The sequence below is a fragment of the Schistocerca serialis genome, chromosome 7 (assembly GCF_023864345.2).
Source record: "Schistocerca serialis cubense isolate TAMUIC-IGC-003099 chromosome 7, iqSchSeri2.2, whole genome shotgun sequence".
Taxonomy (NCBI): Eukaryota; Metazoa; Arthropoda; class Insecta; order Orthoptera; family Acrididae; genus Schistocerca; species Schistocerca serialis.
In genome coordinates, this window is record NC_064644.1 from 433155027 (window position 1) to 433173375 (window position 18349).

Consider the following 18349-nt stretch of genomic DNA (forward strand, 5'->3'; position numbering starts at 1 on the left):
GGGCTGTGCTGCAAAAAAGAGGCAGCTGCAGCAAGATCTGGAACAGAAAGAGATCGGGTGACCTGGGGGCCCACAGATAAAGGCACCAGTATCAATGCGATTGTTCTTTGGGCCCTTCTGAACACGCCAAACAAAGTGAACACCCCGCTGTCCTAGATTGTAACTAAGTTCCTCATCAGATGAAAGATGAGGTAACTGTGAAATATTACACCTTGAACCATATTCAAAGATTGGTGTGGGGGTAATGGACACAGTAATTGTGCCCAGATGGTCATAGGCACGAAGAGCCGCAGATTGGGCAGCGAGAGCAGTTTTGATCAACAACGAACCCGACCGCAATTTGCTCTGAGAGTCCACTTTGCCAAACTTGTCTTCAATGTGTTCCACAAAAAATAAAGATTTGGTATTGGCGTAAGTATCCCCATGAGTCCTGGTGCGAACCAGATAGTGGGGGAAAGGTTTCGCCCATAGCCGATAAGCCTGACCCTCCTCCCAGGGGTAGCCATGGAAGAGAAGCCCGAAGGGGCAGAAGAAGCAGCACAAAAAGAATCCTTTTAATTCAAAGAGATGGCCGTAGAAGAACGGCCAGAGTTCTGGACCTGTGTGCGTTTCATTTGCATACCGTCCGCCCTGATACCACCCACTCCGATCAGGGGCTCTCCCCACGGGCACCACCCAGCCACAGCAAGGGCCGTCTGGCACGGAGGCCATTGCTGGGAGTTCCAGTGCACCAAGATGACAAACAACAACTCCTAGGCTTACATGAGGAGGTCACAGCTCAGGTATCAGAAGTGTAACCCCTGTGTATTTAGAGGGCTCAACCAAAAGGTTACTTAGCAACCCAACCAAACGGGCTGGCTACCTTGCTGGTTCTGGACCCTAGCATCAGACGACGACGTGAAAGAAAAGATGGAAGGAAAGAGGACGGTACACACTGGAGACACTAGGTAAGGTGCTTTTCCCCAAATGGCTAACACTGCGGAATAGAAATTTAGTAATTGACGTCAAGCCCCAGAGGGGGACCAGAGAATGCCAAAAGGATGAGGTAATTACACAACAAAACCAAATAGCAAAGCCAACATAACTAGGAGGATAGCAGGCCAACATACACAAGGACACTGAGAGAGGGAGAGGAGAGGGTGGAGGGGAAGGAGCAAGGACAGGAAAGGAGGGGAAAGCAAAGGACATGCAGTCCGGGAGAGAGGGAAGGCTGCAATAGCTCGGGGCCCAGTGCTTGCCACGCACGTACTCACGAAAGGACTGAGAGTGACCGAGAGTGCCCTCGGTGGACCAGCAGCAAGGTCCATGGTTCACGGGGAGGGAGGAGGGAGGGGATATCTTTTCCATATCTGTGTCAATATTGTGTTCAGACAGTCACAGTACATCTATTCCACCCTGTTTCTAAATCATCTAAACAAACAAGAACCTCACTTACTTTGTTTTTTAATTCCCTCATATTCTGATGCAAGGTCACTGAACTTTTATGAGAATCTTGTGATATTTTAACATCTCTGGTACCTGCCTGTCTGAGCTTCTCAGTAAACTTAATTTCATTCAGTGTTGAACCATTGGACACTGATCTCAACCTAAAAAAAAGAGGTACTCCCATGAGTTTCAGTGACCCCCTCCTGACTCCCCATCATCCTGACCAATTTACCTTCCCTTTCTTATTAAGAAGCAAGGCATCCCTTGTAAAGTCCCACCTACCAATAGCATCAACAGGGACCAAACATCTGCCTGATAAAGTAGCCAATTGAAGAAGCTGATCTAACTCTGTATCAACCCTCCCGACAAAGCTGTTCAGTTGGAGCCAAGCATAGCATGTGAAAGCAGGAACCAAGCCAACGTGCATACGGTTTGTTGGAGATGCAAGTTTTACTAGATCACACTCAATATTGTAGCCTGATCCCTATCAGTACTGTTTCCTGATCCACCCATTATCACAACATGATACTCCATTGTAAAACCCTTGCACAATGATCCTGCATCCTCTGCCACTTGGCTGACATGCACTGGAACTGAAAAAACTTGTGACCTGGTACCTGTCACCTAATTTTCCTGCAAGATCTGGCCCACACCTCTTCTATGGCTACTACCTAACAACAGAACTTCCTTCCTACCTTTTTTTTTTTTTTTTTTTTTTTTTTTTTTTAATAGATAGTTGGTTTCCTGGCGAAAGTCTGTTTAGTACTAACTACACTCACGTCTACCTGAGCCTCTTCTTAGTTAATGAAGGTCACAAGACAAATCTATTGTTTGTGTCAGTGATGAGACGGTCAGGAGTTACCTGCGCATGACAAATCTGTAGGAGACAGGCATCCTTTGAATGAGAAGAGAAAATTCAAATACTGAGCATTTAAAATGTTATCAATTTTTCTCATGTGTGTCCTAAGGATGAAAGCACGAGGGTGGTTTCCACAGTTCTTGAAACAAAATGGAAAAAAAGTACTTATATCACTGAAACTTTTTTTATTTTTCGGTGTAATCTCCTTGTAGATTAACGCACTTGGTCCAAAGATGTTCCAGTGCCTTGATCCCATCGAGAAAATGAGTTTCCTCCAGGCCTGCAAAATAGTTCTCAATTCCGGCTATCAATTCTTCGTTTGAAGTGAATCTTTGTCCACCAAGAAATATTTTCAGTTTTGGGAAGTCTGATGGAGCTACATCAGGTGAATAAGGCAGGTCTGGCAACAATTCATACCTTAGTTCATGTAATTTTGCCATGGTGACAGCTTGTGTGCGGGCACGCGTCAAGAACCGTGGCACCCACCTTGTAGATAATTTTTTCATTTTTAATTCTTCAGTTAAAATGTGATATACCCTTTCAGATGACTTTTGAAAAGTATGAGGAATTTCATGCAGTTTCAACCGGTGATCCTCCATGACCACTTTGTACACTTTTGCAATGATTTCTGGAGTAGTGACACATCTTGGCTGACCACTGTGTGGATCATCATCTAAGCTCTCCCAACCAAATTTAAATTCATCTGTTCATTTGGCAACAGTTGAATATGAAGGATCAGAGACCCCCAGTGTATTATGGAAATCGGCACGAGTGTCCTTTGCTTTTATATCTTTCTTTACGAAGTACTTAATCACTGCTTGAATCTCAATTTTTTTACGTCTTCACATATCATTATGCAGGAAAAACATAGCCATGTCACTGCCACAGCTCTCCTCCAATAACACTTGCATGACACATGTTTACAGGCATCAGTCCAATGAATTCACGTGAACAACTCGTTGCCCTGGTGCTGACCTCTCATGGTGATTCCCAGAACTTTTTAAACCACCCTCATAAAATCTTAAAGGACATACTGCAGTAGTGATATGTTGTTTTCTGCACAAGTTATGTTATAATGATCTACATGTGAATATGTATAAATTGTACTGCATATGTAACCAACACATCAGCAACACATACATATAGGCTTATGTATGCTTTGGTTAAATCAAATCGTGTAATGCTTTTTTCTGTGTGTTGTGTGAAACCATTTATGTATTGACAAATGAATATCAGGAGGAAGTATTCATTTATCAAGCACTTGCCATGTGCTGTAAAAAGGTTACATTTACTTATTTTATAGTGGGTGAAGGTGTGGGTGCATACAATGAGCTGAACATTTTCGGTTCATTGGTAGTGACAAGGGACAATAGACTTCCATGCAAGGGATCACATAAAGGTGAAAATGTTTTGGACTTACCAGAAATTTAGTGAGACCTCAACATGACACTGAATGTATGGGCTGGCCTCAGACCCTGAGATATGTGATGCACAATGTGATTCCTGTACCACAGGGCCTTTCCATTGCAGCATTGGAAACTCTCTGTCTTGCACTCGCCTATACACACTATACTACAGAGCAACTCTACAGAAATTTTGATGGCATGAAATTTGTTATTATCTAAAAGCTGTGAAAATAAACTGTACCACCTAGTCGTGTTGCACCAACAGACTTACGAGGTGTGTGTACAACAAACATTGCTTAATGTATGAAGGTGTAGCCCTACAAGAATGTGTAATTGTTACTTCACAATACTGGAGTTGTGGACTAACTTTTTCCTACATTACTTCATTACTAAGATGCTCAAGTGTAATCTTTTATATTTAAGTTCTCTAACTTTGAAGTTAAATGATGTTCAGATAAGCACAGGATATCTATCTTTCACAATACTCTTAATTTTTTCCAGCAGACAAGAAACTCTTCTACCTTATTACTCAACCCTCTTGTATTCTGATACAATAAGCTAACCTTACTTTTCTGTGGATTTTTTAACAGTTTGTGGGATTCTTCAGTTATTTTTAATTTTCTTCACAAGATGATGCCTGAATCCTGACAAACCCAAAAAATGATACCACTCTGACAACAGTAACCACAGGGATTTTGCTTTGTGTGATATGGCCCCCTGCACATTTTCTTTTGCAAGAAACTCACCAACCTATCTTTCCCTCTCTTATTCAGGTAAAGGATGAGTCTAACAGATCCCCATCTCCCAACTATAGCAATACGCACAGCACTCGTATGAGACATGCAGAGGACTACACAACTCCATGTTCATGTGGCTAACAGGAGAGTTATCCAGGGCTGGTAAGGGTGCTACAGGAGTCCACAAAACTCGCACGTGTGTATAAAGTTGCAACTCCTATTACATCCAAGTCACCCTCATTGCTACAATTTCTGTAAGAGCACTGCCCATAAATGGCAAGGTTCTAGGTTGAAGTCCCTGCTAGGAAGTTTCACAACAGCATACACAGCATTGCAGAATGGAAGATTCATTTTTAAACTGATGATCTGATGGAGAAAAAGTCAAATTAATGTCTCATTGTGTATGAACATCTGTTTATGATTTAAAAGCTTCTGTTGCTCCCTTTTATTAAACAAAAAATATATGGACAGTATTTTCCATCAACTCAAGAAGCTGTTGAATACCTCCAAAACCATGTTTCTGAATTACCAACATGAGAGTGGAAATAACATTTCCATAGTTGGTTTGAATGGGTGCAAAAGTGTATAGATCTTAATGGCAAATATTTTGAGAAACACTATAAAGATTTTTACCTAAAAATGGTTTTCATACTTTGTTTTTGTAAAAACTTATAAGGCAGCTATTGTGTTACTGTCTCAACCCCTTCAAATTACTTGTCTGTTGATCTCATTAAAGAAAAATGCAGATCATCTTTCAGTATTAGAAGAAAGAAGGGGAGGTCATGAGAATGAATACTGACATAATCATTGGTGACATATGCAGTGATCAAAGTTTTGTTTATTTCATTGTTGCAAACTTTTTTCAAAAGTGATTGCTAGTTTCAGCCATTATACCCAGTGAATCTGAAGATGGACCTCATTGATCTAAAACAGTAATCACTTGCAAAAAACGCGTACAACCTGCCACGACTAAATGAAGAAAATTTTGAGATCAGATTACGGAGAAAACATAACCTATGAATGGAAAAGAATGGAGAAGAAAAATCAGCATTGTCTTTTTCATAGGAGCCAAACTGGCAGTTTATTAAACATGTCTCATGATAATCTTTTGTTTCAACTAACAATTGTACACACATTTATAAGACTTAAGTGAACTGGAATTTCCATTTTCTATTTCTTTATTTTTTAATAAATCATATAAAAGTTTAACAATGGTACAAAATATACACGGTCGGTTTCTGAAGTAGAACATTTGTATTTCCGCACACATAAAATGGCAATTTTAATTCAAAATTTTAAACTTTATTGGCCCACTGCAGCACAAATTAAATTATTCACTAGTTGTGATCTTTCTTTTGCTGCAGAAATGCAGTTCTGCAATTGCATTTCTAATAACGGTGTTCCCCCTGGTTTGTGAACAGAGCTTAACTGGTCTCCCTGAATGACAATACTCAGGACTCCACTGGCCATACTTTCTTCCTCATTTGTTGGATCAGCAATCACAATGTCACTGGAAAAATAAACATATATTGGCAAAATCTTTAGAGCGCAAGCACAAGCGCGCGCGCGCGCGCGCCCGCACACACACACACACACACACACACACACACACACACAGGGTGGTCCATTGATCATAACCGGGCCAAATATCTCATGAAATAAGCATCAAACGGAAAAACTACAAAGAACAAAACTTGTCTAGCTTGAAACCAGATGGTGCTATGGTTGGCCCGCTAGATGGCGCTACCATAGGTCAAACAGATATCAACTGCATATTTTTAAATAGGAACCCCCATTTTTTATTACATATTCGTGTAGTACGTAAAGAAATATGAATGTTGGACCACTTTTTTTTGCTTTGTGATAGATGGCACTGTAATAGTCACAAACATATGGCTCACAATTTTAGATGAACAGTTGGTAACAGGTAGGTTTTTTAAAATTAAAATACAGAACGTAGGTAAGTTTGAACATTTTATTTCGGTTGTTCCAATGTGGTACATGTATCTTTGTGAACTTATCATTTCTGAGAACGCATGCTGTTACAGCATGATTACCCGTAAATACCACATTAATGCAATAAATGCTCAAAATGATGTCCGTCAACCTCAATGCATTTGGCAATACGTGTAATGACATTCCTCTCAACAGCGAGTGGTTCGCCTTCCGTAATGTTCGCACATGCATTGACAATGCGCTGACGCATGTTGTCAGGTGTAGTCAGTGGATTACGATAGCAAATATCCTTCAACTTTCCCCACAGAAAGAAATCCGGGGACATCAGATCTGGTGAACGTGTGGGTCATGGTATGGGGCTTCGACGACCAATCCACCTGTCATGAAATATGCTATTCAATACCGCTTCAACTGCACGCGAGCTAGGTGCCGGACATCCATCACTTTGGAAGTACATTGCCATTCTGTCATGCAGTGAAACATCTTGTAGTAACATCGGTAGAACATTAACCAGCCAAGGTCGCTGATGTTCCACTTGTCGCAGCCATCATGGATTTTCCGTTGCCCAATAGTGCATATTATGCCGGTTTACGTTACCGCTGTTGGTGAATGACGCTTCGGCGCTAAATTGAACGTGTGCAAAAAATCTGTCATCATCCCGTAATTTCTCTTGTGCCCAATGGCAGAACTGTACACGACGTTCAAAGTCGTCGCCATGCAATTTCTGGTGCATACAAATATGGTATGAGTGCCACCGATGTTGATGTAGCATTCTCAACACTGATGTTTTTGAGATTCCCGATTCTCACACAATTTGTCTGCTACTGATGTGCGGATTAGCCACGACAGCAGCTAAAATACATACTTAGGCATCATCATTTGTTGCAGGTCGTGGCTGACGTTTCACATGTGGCTGAACACTTCCTGTTTCCTTAAATAGCGTAACTATCTGGTGAATGGTCCGGACATTTGGATGACGTCGTCCAGGATACCAAGCAGCATACATAGCACACGCCCGTTAGGCATTTTGATCACAACAGCCATACATCAACACGATATCGACCTTTTCCACAATTGGTAAACGGTCCATTTTAACACGGGTAATGTATCACGTAGCAAATACCACCCACACTGGTGGAATGTTACGCGATACCACGTACTTAGGGACCGATGACCGTAGCAGTCTGGTCCCTTCAACCCCACAAACCAACCAACCACGTACTTATACGTTTGTGACTATTACTGCGCCATCTATCACAAAGCGAAAAAAGTGGTCCAACTAAAACATTCATATTTCTTTACATACTAGATGAATATGTAATAAAAAAAGGGGTTTCCTATTTAAAGAAACGGAGTTGATATCCATTTGACCTATGGCAGCACCATCTAGCGGGCCAACCATAGCGCCATCACAGCTGGTGAGCAGTGATCTCAGTTGGAGTGGGCAGTGGGGTACAAAACAGGTGTGGGGTGGGAAGGGGGAGGTACAACTGGGTATGGGTGAGTGAAGATGATGTGCTATCTGTGGGAGTGTGCAAGGACATGCTGGGGCAGGAAGGGCTGCAAGAGAAGAGAACCAGCAAAGGGATAAAAGCTATGCAGGTGCAGGTGCGGTGACAGCAGGTGTGAGAGAGATTAGTGTAGAAGCAGGAAGGAGACAGAGGCAGGTGGGGTCATGAAATATTATGGGTTGAAGCCAGGAGGTTATGGGAACACCTTCACATTCATAAAAGCTGATGTTGGTGAAAAACAAATCCAAATGGCACAGGCTGTGAAGCAGTCACCAAAGTCAAGCACACAATGTTTGATGGCATGCTACTATTGGGTGATCTAGCTTGTCTCTTGGGCACATTTTGGCAGTAGGCATTCATTTTGACAGTCAGCTTGTTAGTGGTCATGCCCACGTAGAATAACAAAAAGTGGTGCAGATAAGGTGGTAGACCACATGGCTGCTTTCACTGGTAGTCCTGCCTTTGATGGGGTAGAAGATGCCCGTGAGAGGACTGGACTAAATAGTAGTGGAAGGATGTATGGGACAGGTCTTGAAACTAGGTCTGATACTGGGATATGAGTCATAGAGCATATGTTCACCTGCAGGAACGGAAAACGGATGGACGAGGATATTGTATAGGTTGGATGGGCTATAGGCAGAGGAATAACACTGTCGGAGGAATGAGAAGGATAATAGGGAGGGTATTTCTCATTTCAGGGGAAACAAGGGGTAGTTGAAACACTGGTGGGGGATGTGATTTAGTTGCTCTAGTCTTGGGTGATTCTGAATCATAAGGGGGGTGCACCCTCACTACCTTACTTCTCCACCTAACCATAATCTGCCCACACTTCAGCAGTCATCCTATGATAACTTTCCAGAACTTTATAATCTCATATCTTGCCTCACTACCATTCCCCAAATCTGTCAATATGGAAACCAACCTCACATCCACAAAAAGAACTGCAATATGTCACCAAAAATTGATCCTACCTGCTTACAAAGGCTCCAGCACTGGGCTTACAAACCATATGGATTACCTCCCTGATGGATTCCACCAGCTTTCAGACATGTCCACCTACAAGCTCCACCACAGTGACCCCATTCTGGAAACCCAGCGTGATTGTTCAGGCTAGATGTGTTTAACGCTTTCGGTTTCTCCATTGCTGATGAGATAAATTTAGTGTACAATCAAGTTCCATATGAGCAACTGGAGACCCCCTGCTCTACATTTTTGCCTCTGTTTTCCCCTGGGCTCGGTTGTGCTACTGCTTTTCGGAATCACATTAACATGAAAGACTCCACACGTTCTCATCTTTTTTGGGCGCGGCAGTTGCCTGTCACGTTGCGCAACTCTGTCAAGGCCGAATAAGTCCACTTATTGTTGCTTGAATGGGGTATACCACTGGTCATGATTAGGAAGCCAACGGATAAGCTTTGCCTCTGTGGTGACTTCAATGTCATGCAGAGTCCACAATACATACACATCCTTTGCCCCACCATAACGAGTTACTCACAAAATTATTAGGCAGCCACTACTTTTCCAAGTTTGATTTGTCAAAAGGGTACCTCCAGCCTGCCTTGGATGAGGCCACTTGGCACCTTCTTGTTGTCAATACAAATTTTGGCCTATACAGTATCAATGCTAGCCTTTTGGTGTCGCTAACATGCTCACAATTTTTCAGTGTTTTTTAGAATGCTGACAGCCTCTGAGCCTCTGTGTTTGGCTGCATCAATTACCTTGATGATATCCTTGTTTTGAGTTCTTCCTATTGAGACCACTAAAATAAAACTGGTTATGGTGAGATAAATGTACTAAGCAACCTTGGATCATATGAAACAACTGATACTGAAAACATAAAAAACAAAAAATCCACTACTACAAGAAAAGAACTTTGTGAAGCAAAATTATACCCTCCACCTCATTTTAATGAAGTAATGATGCTAAGATAGTCAAAATGCTGTATATCATGTAATGAAGAACCGATGAATATTGGTTTGTTATACTCCAGTTTTCTTTTTTGTATCAAAATTTCTCTCAAATTTTATGCTTTTAAAATTTTTTGGGGCGCAATTGTAAAAAAACTGGTTATAGTGAGATAAATGTACTAACCGATTCTGGGTCATATGAAATGACCAAAACCATACTGAAAACATAAAAACCAAAAATCCACTACTACACAGCTATGCAAAAATGTTTAAATATCAACTTTTATAAAACTTAATGTAATTACCACAATGATTATGTACTTCTCAAAAATGATGAACAATTCTTTATATTTTATTTATGAAATCTATGTTCCAAAGACGATTTTGCATAAATAGATCAATATATGATAGTAATTTCTCTGCTACAAGTTGTTAGAGGTAAATCTTTGCTTTTTGTTCAGTTGGTTGTACGAGTTTGAAGTGCGAGGATAGAGTACGAGTCATGTGTGTTATACTGATTCGTATATTGTGAAGTGAAATCACTGAATATATATGTGTTATTTAGGAAAGTCCATCTCTGTTTACATGATTTCGTTGAAGCAACCCAATTATCCTCTAGAAGATCATACTAAGTTAAACCAAAGAAAGGAAATGGATATTGAACCTTCAACTCACAACAAAGAAGAGCAACAAAAAAAGATGAGTATTATTAATAAAACTAGTTGTTTAAATTCAACCGCTGCCACCTCTTGCTGCAGTATGTTACTATCTCAGCATGGCAAGTGCTGTGAAAATGTGACCAGACTACCAAAATCAGTAACTTACTTCAAAAATTAATGAATCAACTTTGGGCAACAAGAGGGTGGTGATGGTCAGATTATGGTGGTGCCACCTGCGATTTTCTGAAAGTAAAACGTGAATACTGTGTTGGACTATTTTTCTTGTTGCAGATTAAAAGGTACTGTGAAAATGTTATGTGAACGATGATAAGCCAGATATGACCCACAGCTACAAAACAGCAATAATAGCGGCAAAAAGTAGTTTATAAGCAGAAATTAGAAAAAGATTTAAAAAATAAATAAAAAATGAGGCGAACAATTGAGAGCATTGACATCCAACAACAACGTTAAGTACTGAAAATATTTTCTTTATTTTTTTTTTCTTTTTGTTGAAGTATTTTGCTGTATTATTTTTAACAATGAGAGTCATTGAAGAATCTGGAACAATAAGGGTAATAGAGACATAGGAGACATATATAGTGTAGTGAAACAAGAACAGCAAAGCTGAGAAACAGGAAAAACAAACGGATGAATTAAAATGAGATGATGATAATGACAAGAGGACCATGCTGTCACTGTTAATAAAAATGAACAACGACCAGTTTGTAAAAACAAATGAGCAACTTGAAAATCATGAACAAGAAAACAAGAACCTATTCACAGAAACTGGTCATTCAGTAGGAGCGTTTTCTGATTGTATTGGTAAAAATAAAGCTCACCTAAATGATATCAATCAAAAAATTAAGAAGTTAGATGGTTGGGTAGTCTGTGGAGTCTAAAATGAAAGAAAATGGCTCAAATTCAACACTGAAGTCAAGAATGTCAAAAGATGAGATCACTGAAGATAGGAAAACAAACAAAATTGCTTTAGAAAAAGAGTGCAAGGAAATAAGTACAGTGGACAAAAATGTAAATAGTTGAATTTATACTTTGGAGACTAATGTTGACACCAAACTTGCACTTGTTGAAAGCAGTTTTGTTGAATAGGGGAATACAGTAGACAGCACATTCTCAGAAAATGTAAAATTAAATAACAACAAAGGAGCACCCTAGAAAGAAGTGTCTATGTTTTGAGTAAAAAAGTTGAGGAATTGTCTAATGATGTAGTTAATCGAAATCTTATAAACAATGTTGGTACCATGTTTTGCAACATTACAGTAGCAAAACTGTTCACGTGAAGTTAGATTCTGTAGATTTTCTGAAGCTTTGCAGACCTACTTTTGTGTCTAATATGACTGATATTATGAAAAAGAAGTTTGTTAAAATGTTTCTGGAAGGTGAGGCATTAAGCTGGGCTAATCAGTATATTAATGATGACACAACCTTCGTAGAGTTTCAGAAAGGATTTTTAGATAAATTTTGGCCATAGACGGAACACACTAGAATAAAAAGTGAATTTCTCAATGGGCCAAATTACAGGGACGGGCGAATTAGTATGAAACAGTTTTGCAAAAATCGACTTAAGAATTACCTTATTTGAGCAAAGCTTCTTATGAACTCACCCAGATTGATACTTTAAAAGGTTACCAGCTGAGGTACAGTGGGACCTAGTCTACGGGCCAGATGACACAATAGGACCGATTTTGAAATATGTAGATAAATTAGATAGAGTTCTGGGGGGAAAAAACAGGCAAGTACAACTACAGTAGACACACACATTTTGAAAGATGTAGTAACCAAAATTAGCATAGTAATAATCACAACAGGAGGGAACATAGTAATCACAACGGTAACAATTACCATCAGAAGGAACATAATAGAGTAAATGGTAACAATTTTCATTTTGGAGACCAACATGGCAATAGATGGAACAGAAATTGGAATAGATGTGATAACAGAGACACAAGGATGGGGGAATAATAATAATAATAATAATAATAATAATAATAATAATAATAACAATAATAATCCCCGTGGAGGCCCGGGAAAAGAATAGGCCTTCGGTATGTTCTGCCAGTCGTAAAAGGTGACGAAAAGAACAAACCACTAATAGGGCTAACCCCCCTTTTAGTGTGATTAGTTGGTTCAGGACAGAACTAAAGAAGCCTCGGACAAGCGCCGTCATGGTCGGGGACGACGCTTGAACCCTATGCCCGCCCACAATGGTAACGACACTGCTAGCCAACTGGAAAATGATTTAAATCCAAATAGAGGTGTTTTGCAGGATATGCTTCCTGCAACCACCCTAGAAGGAAAACAAAGACAGAGGATGAGATGGTCAGATGAAGTTAATCGACACCTCATGTTCTGTTATTACCAAGCAACAAACCTAGGAACCAACACAACTGGATACAGATCACAAGTATACACAACATTTATTACCAGATACCCAGAATTAAAATTTTTAACAGAACAACGACTAGCTGATCAGATCCGTGTAATAATAAAAAATAACAGGATACCCCAGTCAGAATTAGAAAACATCAAACAACAAGTACAACAAATACTGGAACAAAATAATGTGCAATCAGAAGAAGAAGAAAATACAGTAATGGACTCAAACATCCCAGAGCAAACAAACAAAGAACAACACGCACCAATTAAACAATCAGAGGAAAACGAAATCTTAAGACAGCCACCAGAACAAGCACAAATAGAACACGAAGTGACACAGATGTTAGATATAGAAGAAAAATTTCAGCTAACATATATAGAATACAAAGACACAAATACAGACATTAGACCATTCTTGCATAGACCACCAAATAACCCACAAGTCAAAACAACAATAAAAACTATCAACACAATCATACACAACAAAATAAATGAAAACACAACTATGGAAGAGTTACAACTACTGGTTTATATAGGAGCACTCACTACACTAAATATACACACTAGGCAGAGATCAGAACCAACCAACACACAGAAGAAACCCACAAAACCAGCATGGCAACACAGGCTACAGATCAAAATAGAAAAACTGAGAAAAGACATCGGACAGCTAACACAATTTATAAGAAATGAAATCTCGGAAAAAAAAACGAAAAAGGTTAGGTAAAATCTCATAACAAGAAGCGACAGAGCAATTAGACGAAAAGAAGCAGAAATTACAAGCATTGGCCAAACGACTCAGAAGATACAAAAAAAGTGAAAATAGAAGGAAACAAAACCAAACATTCAACACAAACCAAAAGAAATTTTACCAGACAATAGATAACACACACATTAAAATAAACAATCCACCAAACATAACAGACATGGAACACTTCTGGAGCAACATATGGTCAAACCCGGTACAACATAACAGGCATGCACGGTGGATACAAGCAGAAACAGACACATACAAGATGATACCACAAGTGCCTGAAGTGATAATTTTGCAACATGAAGTCACCCAAGCAATTAATTCTACTCACAATTGGAAAGCCCCTGGAAATGATAAAATAGCAAATTTCTGGTTAAAGAAGTTCACCTCAACACATTCACATCTAACTAAATTATTTAACATTATATATAAAAACAAAGATGAGGTGACTTACCGAACAAAAGCGCTGGCAGGTCGATAGACACACAAACAAACACAAACATACACACAAAATTCAAGCTTTCGCAACAAACTGTTGCCTCATCAGGAAAGAGGGAAGGAGAGGGGAAGACGAAAGGAAGTGGGTTTTAAGGGAGAGGGTAAGGAGTCATTCCAATCCCGGGAGCAGAAAGACTTACCTTAGGGGGAAAAAAGGACAGGTATACACTCGCACACACGCACATATCCATCCACACATACAGACACAAGCAGACATGTCTGCTTGTGTCTGTATGTGTGGATGGATATGTGTGTGCGAGTGTATACCTGTCCTTTTTTCCCCCTAAGGTAAGTCTTTCCGCTCCCGGGATTGGAATGACTCCTTACCCTCTCCCTTAAAACCCACTTCCTTTCGTCTTCCCCTCTCCTTCCCTCTTTCCTGATGAGGCAACAGTTTGTTGCAAAAGCTTGAATTTTGTGTGTATGTTTGTGTTTGTTTGTGTGTCTATCAACCTGCCAGCGCTTTTGTTCGGTAAGTCACCTCATCTTTGTTTTTATATATAATTTTTCCCACGTGGAATGTTTCCTTCCATTATATTAAATTATTTAACAGTTACATTGCAGACCCATACACATTTCTGATACACTTACACACGGAATAACGTATCTGAAACCTAAAGATCAAGCAGACACAGCGAACCCAGCTAAATATCGCCCCATAACATGCCTACCAACAATATACAAAATATTAACTTCAGTCATTAAACAGAAATTAATGACACATACAACACAGAACAAAATTATAAATGAAGAACAAAAAGGCTGTTGCAAAGGAGCACGAGGATGTAAAGAGCAACTGATAATAGATGCAGAGGTGACATATCAAGCTAAAACTAAACAAAGGTCGCTACACTAAGCATACATTGATTACCAAAAAGCTTTTGATAGTGTACCCCACTCATGGTTACTACAAATATTGGAAATATACAAAGTAGATCCTAAATTGATACAGTTCCTAAACATAGTAATGAAAAATTGGAAAACCACACTTAATATCCAAACAAATTCAAATAATATCGCATCACAGCCAATGCAGATTAAGCGTGGAATATACCAAGGAGACTCATTAAGTCCTTTCTGGTTCTGCCTTGCTCTGAACCCACTATCCAACATGCTAAATAATACAAATTATGGATACAATATTACTGGAACATACCCACACAAAATCACACATTTGCTATACATGGATGATCTAAAACTACTGGCAGCAACAAATCAACAACTCAACCAATTACTAAAGATAACAGAAGGATTCAGCAATGATATAAGTATGGCTTTTGGAACAGACAAATGTAAGAAAAATAGCATAGTCAAGGGAAAACACACTAAACAAGAAGATTACATATTGGATAACCACAGCGACTGCATAGAAGCGATGGAAAAAACGGATGCCTATAAATATCTAGGATACAGACAAAAAATAGGAATAGATAATACAAATATTAAAGAAGAACTAAAAGAAAAATATAGACAAATACTAACAAAAATACTGAAAACAGAATTGACAGCAAGAAACAAGAAAAAAGCTATAAATACTTATGCTATACAAATATTGACCTACTCATTTGGAGTAGTGAAATGGAGTAACACAGACCTAGAAGCACTCAATACACTTACACGATCACAATGCCACAAATATAGAATACATCACATACATTCAGCAACAGAAAGATTCACTTTAAGCAGAAAGGAAGGAGGAAGGGGATTTATCGACATAAAAAACCTACATTATGGACAGGTAGACAATTTAAGAAAATTCTTTCTAGAACGAGCAGAAACTAGCAAAATACACAAGGCAATCACTCATATAAATACATCGGCTACACCACTGCAATTTCATAACCACTTCTACAACCCTTTAGATCACATAACATCAACAGATACGAAGAAAGTAAATTGGAAAAAGAAAACACTTCATGGCATGCACCTGTATCATCTAACACAGCCACACATCGATCAAGACGCATCCAACACATGGCTAAGAAAAGGCAATATATACAGTGAGACAGAAGGATTCATGATTGCAATACAGGATCAAACAATAAACACCAGGTATTACAGCAAGCATATTATTAAAGATCCCAATACCACAACGGATAAATGCAGACTCTGTAAACAACAAATAGAAACAGTAGATCACATCACAAGCGGATGTACAATACTAGCAAATACAGAATACCCCAGAAGACATGACAATGTCGCAAAAATAATACATCAACAGCTTGCCTTACAACATAAACTTTTAAAACAACACGTTCCTACATACAAGTATACACCACAAAATGTACTGGAGAATGATGAATACAAATTATACTGGAACAGAACCATTATAACAGATAAAACAATGCCACATAACAAACCTGACATCATACTCACCAATAAAAAGAAGAAATTAACACAACTAATCGAAATATCCATACCCAATACAACAAATATACAAAAGAAAACAGGAGAAAAAATTGAAAAATACATCCAACTGGCTGAGGAAGTCAAAGACATGTGGCATCAGGATAAAGTTGACATCATACCAATTATACTATCAACTACAGGAGTCATACCACACAATATCCACCAGTACATCAATGCAATACAGCTACATCCAAACATATATATACAACTACAGAAATCCGTAATTATTGATACATGTTCAATTACCCTAAAGTTCCTAAATGCAATATAACACATACCGCACAGTTAAAAGGAAGTGACGCTTGATCAAGCTCCGCGTCACTCCATTTTTAACCGGACCTAACGTCTGAGAAAGTGAAGGAAACAATAATAATAATAACAACAACAATTCTAGCTTGGGCTCCGCTGTCGGCCCACAAGTTAGGAGCTCATGAAACAGATAACAAATGAACCAGAAATTATACAAATACTGACACACAAGAAAAACACTCTAACGAAGCAATGCGTTGCTATTCTGTTAATATGATATCTGTTGAGAAAGAAATATATTCCCCAGGTAAGGCAAAATGTGCAAGTAAGGTAAGTAAGTACACAGAAATTGAAAAAGAGGATACAGAAGAAATTAACTTATCAGAATTCTATAGCTGAGTAGAGACTTGTCACTTGATAAATGCTGAAGTATCTGATTTCTGTGGTGATTTTGGAATACAGAAACTAATGGAAGAACCAGGTGAGAAAAAAGTGAATACTGTATTAATGAACAGCAACTTAAGTGAAACTGGGTATTTAAACAGCAATGAAGTAGGAAATGATAATGCTGGTAATGTATGTGGTGATATTGATGATGTTTGCAGTATTACTGAATATAATGAATTGAAGGTAAGTGATGATAAGTACAGTAATGAGGGAGAAAAGTATTTTGTTTGTTTTAAAAAAGAATTGGAGGCATTGGGTATTTAGTAAGGAAAGGTGTAATAGTGGTTATGATGCTGTAGAGATCCCCAAGGACACTGTTAAAGGATTAAGGGACATTAATGACAGTGTCATAGGAAACAGAACTCTTGGTTTAATTACTAGCAAAGTGGCATCTATAGATGATCATACTAATTCTTTTTTACATAATACGTGGTTAAATAGTGATGCTACTGAGAAAGATGAAAACTTTAGAATCATCATAAAAATTTGTTTAACTTTATATTCAGATTGGTGACATAAAATTAAATATGTTATTGTCAAACAACTTAAAGAAAAGAACCATAGTGCTGATTTAAGTAAACAGGTAAGTGTATCTGGATTGACGAAATTCTCAGTGACAGTGATAATGCAGTCTGTGAAAATTTAAAGAAAGTGTGCCAAGGCAATGAAAATGGTTAGAGCAGCAACGATTTTAGAGGCTTTAGTTTTGAAGAGACAGAAGATGACATGTCATACGAGGATGTTAAGACTGATAAATGTACTGAAGTTTGTTGTCCGTTTATTAAGGTCAGAATAGTGTCTTGTTGACACAGACAGCCAAATTTTAGGAGTGACTGAATCCTTAAGTAAAACATTAAAACACGACAAGGGCTACGTAAAATTACCTGTAACTGGAGTACAGATTAAAGGTGCAACTGGGAAACATAGTAAAGTGATTAAAAGTAAGATTTTAATAACTTTTACAATTGAGGGAGTAACTTTTACATATGGATGTTTAATAACTGAAGATCTAAGTGGAGATCTTATTCTCGGCACCTCAACAACTTCTCTGTCATTTGCTTTACCTGGTCCTATTCAACCCAACGAGCCACCTTCTTAGTAGTTGACCTCCACTTCAACAGCTGCCACCCATTCCATA

At 38.8% G+C, this 18349-nt stretch overlaps 1 protein-coding gene across 2 annotated transcripts in view; it reads right to left on the minus strand.

The window, feature by feature from the left end:
• Positions 1-5477: 5477 nt before the first annotated feature.
• The window catches only part of LOC126412144 (exosome complex component RRP43-like), a 153375-nt gene continuing 140503 nt past the window's right edge, over positions 5478-18349 (minus strand). For both annotated transcript variants that reach the window (XM_050081600.1, XM_050081601.1), the window contains exon 6: positions 5478-5937. In XM_050081600.1, the coding sequence (XP_049937557.1) occupies positions 5730-5937 (208 nt within the window). In that variant the 3' untranslated portion in view covers positions 5478-5729. The remainder of the gene's footprint in view (positions 5938-18349) is intronic.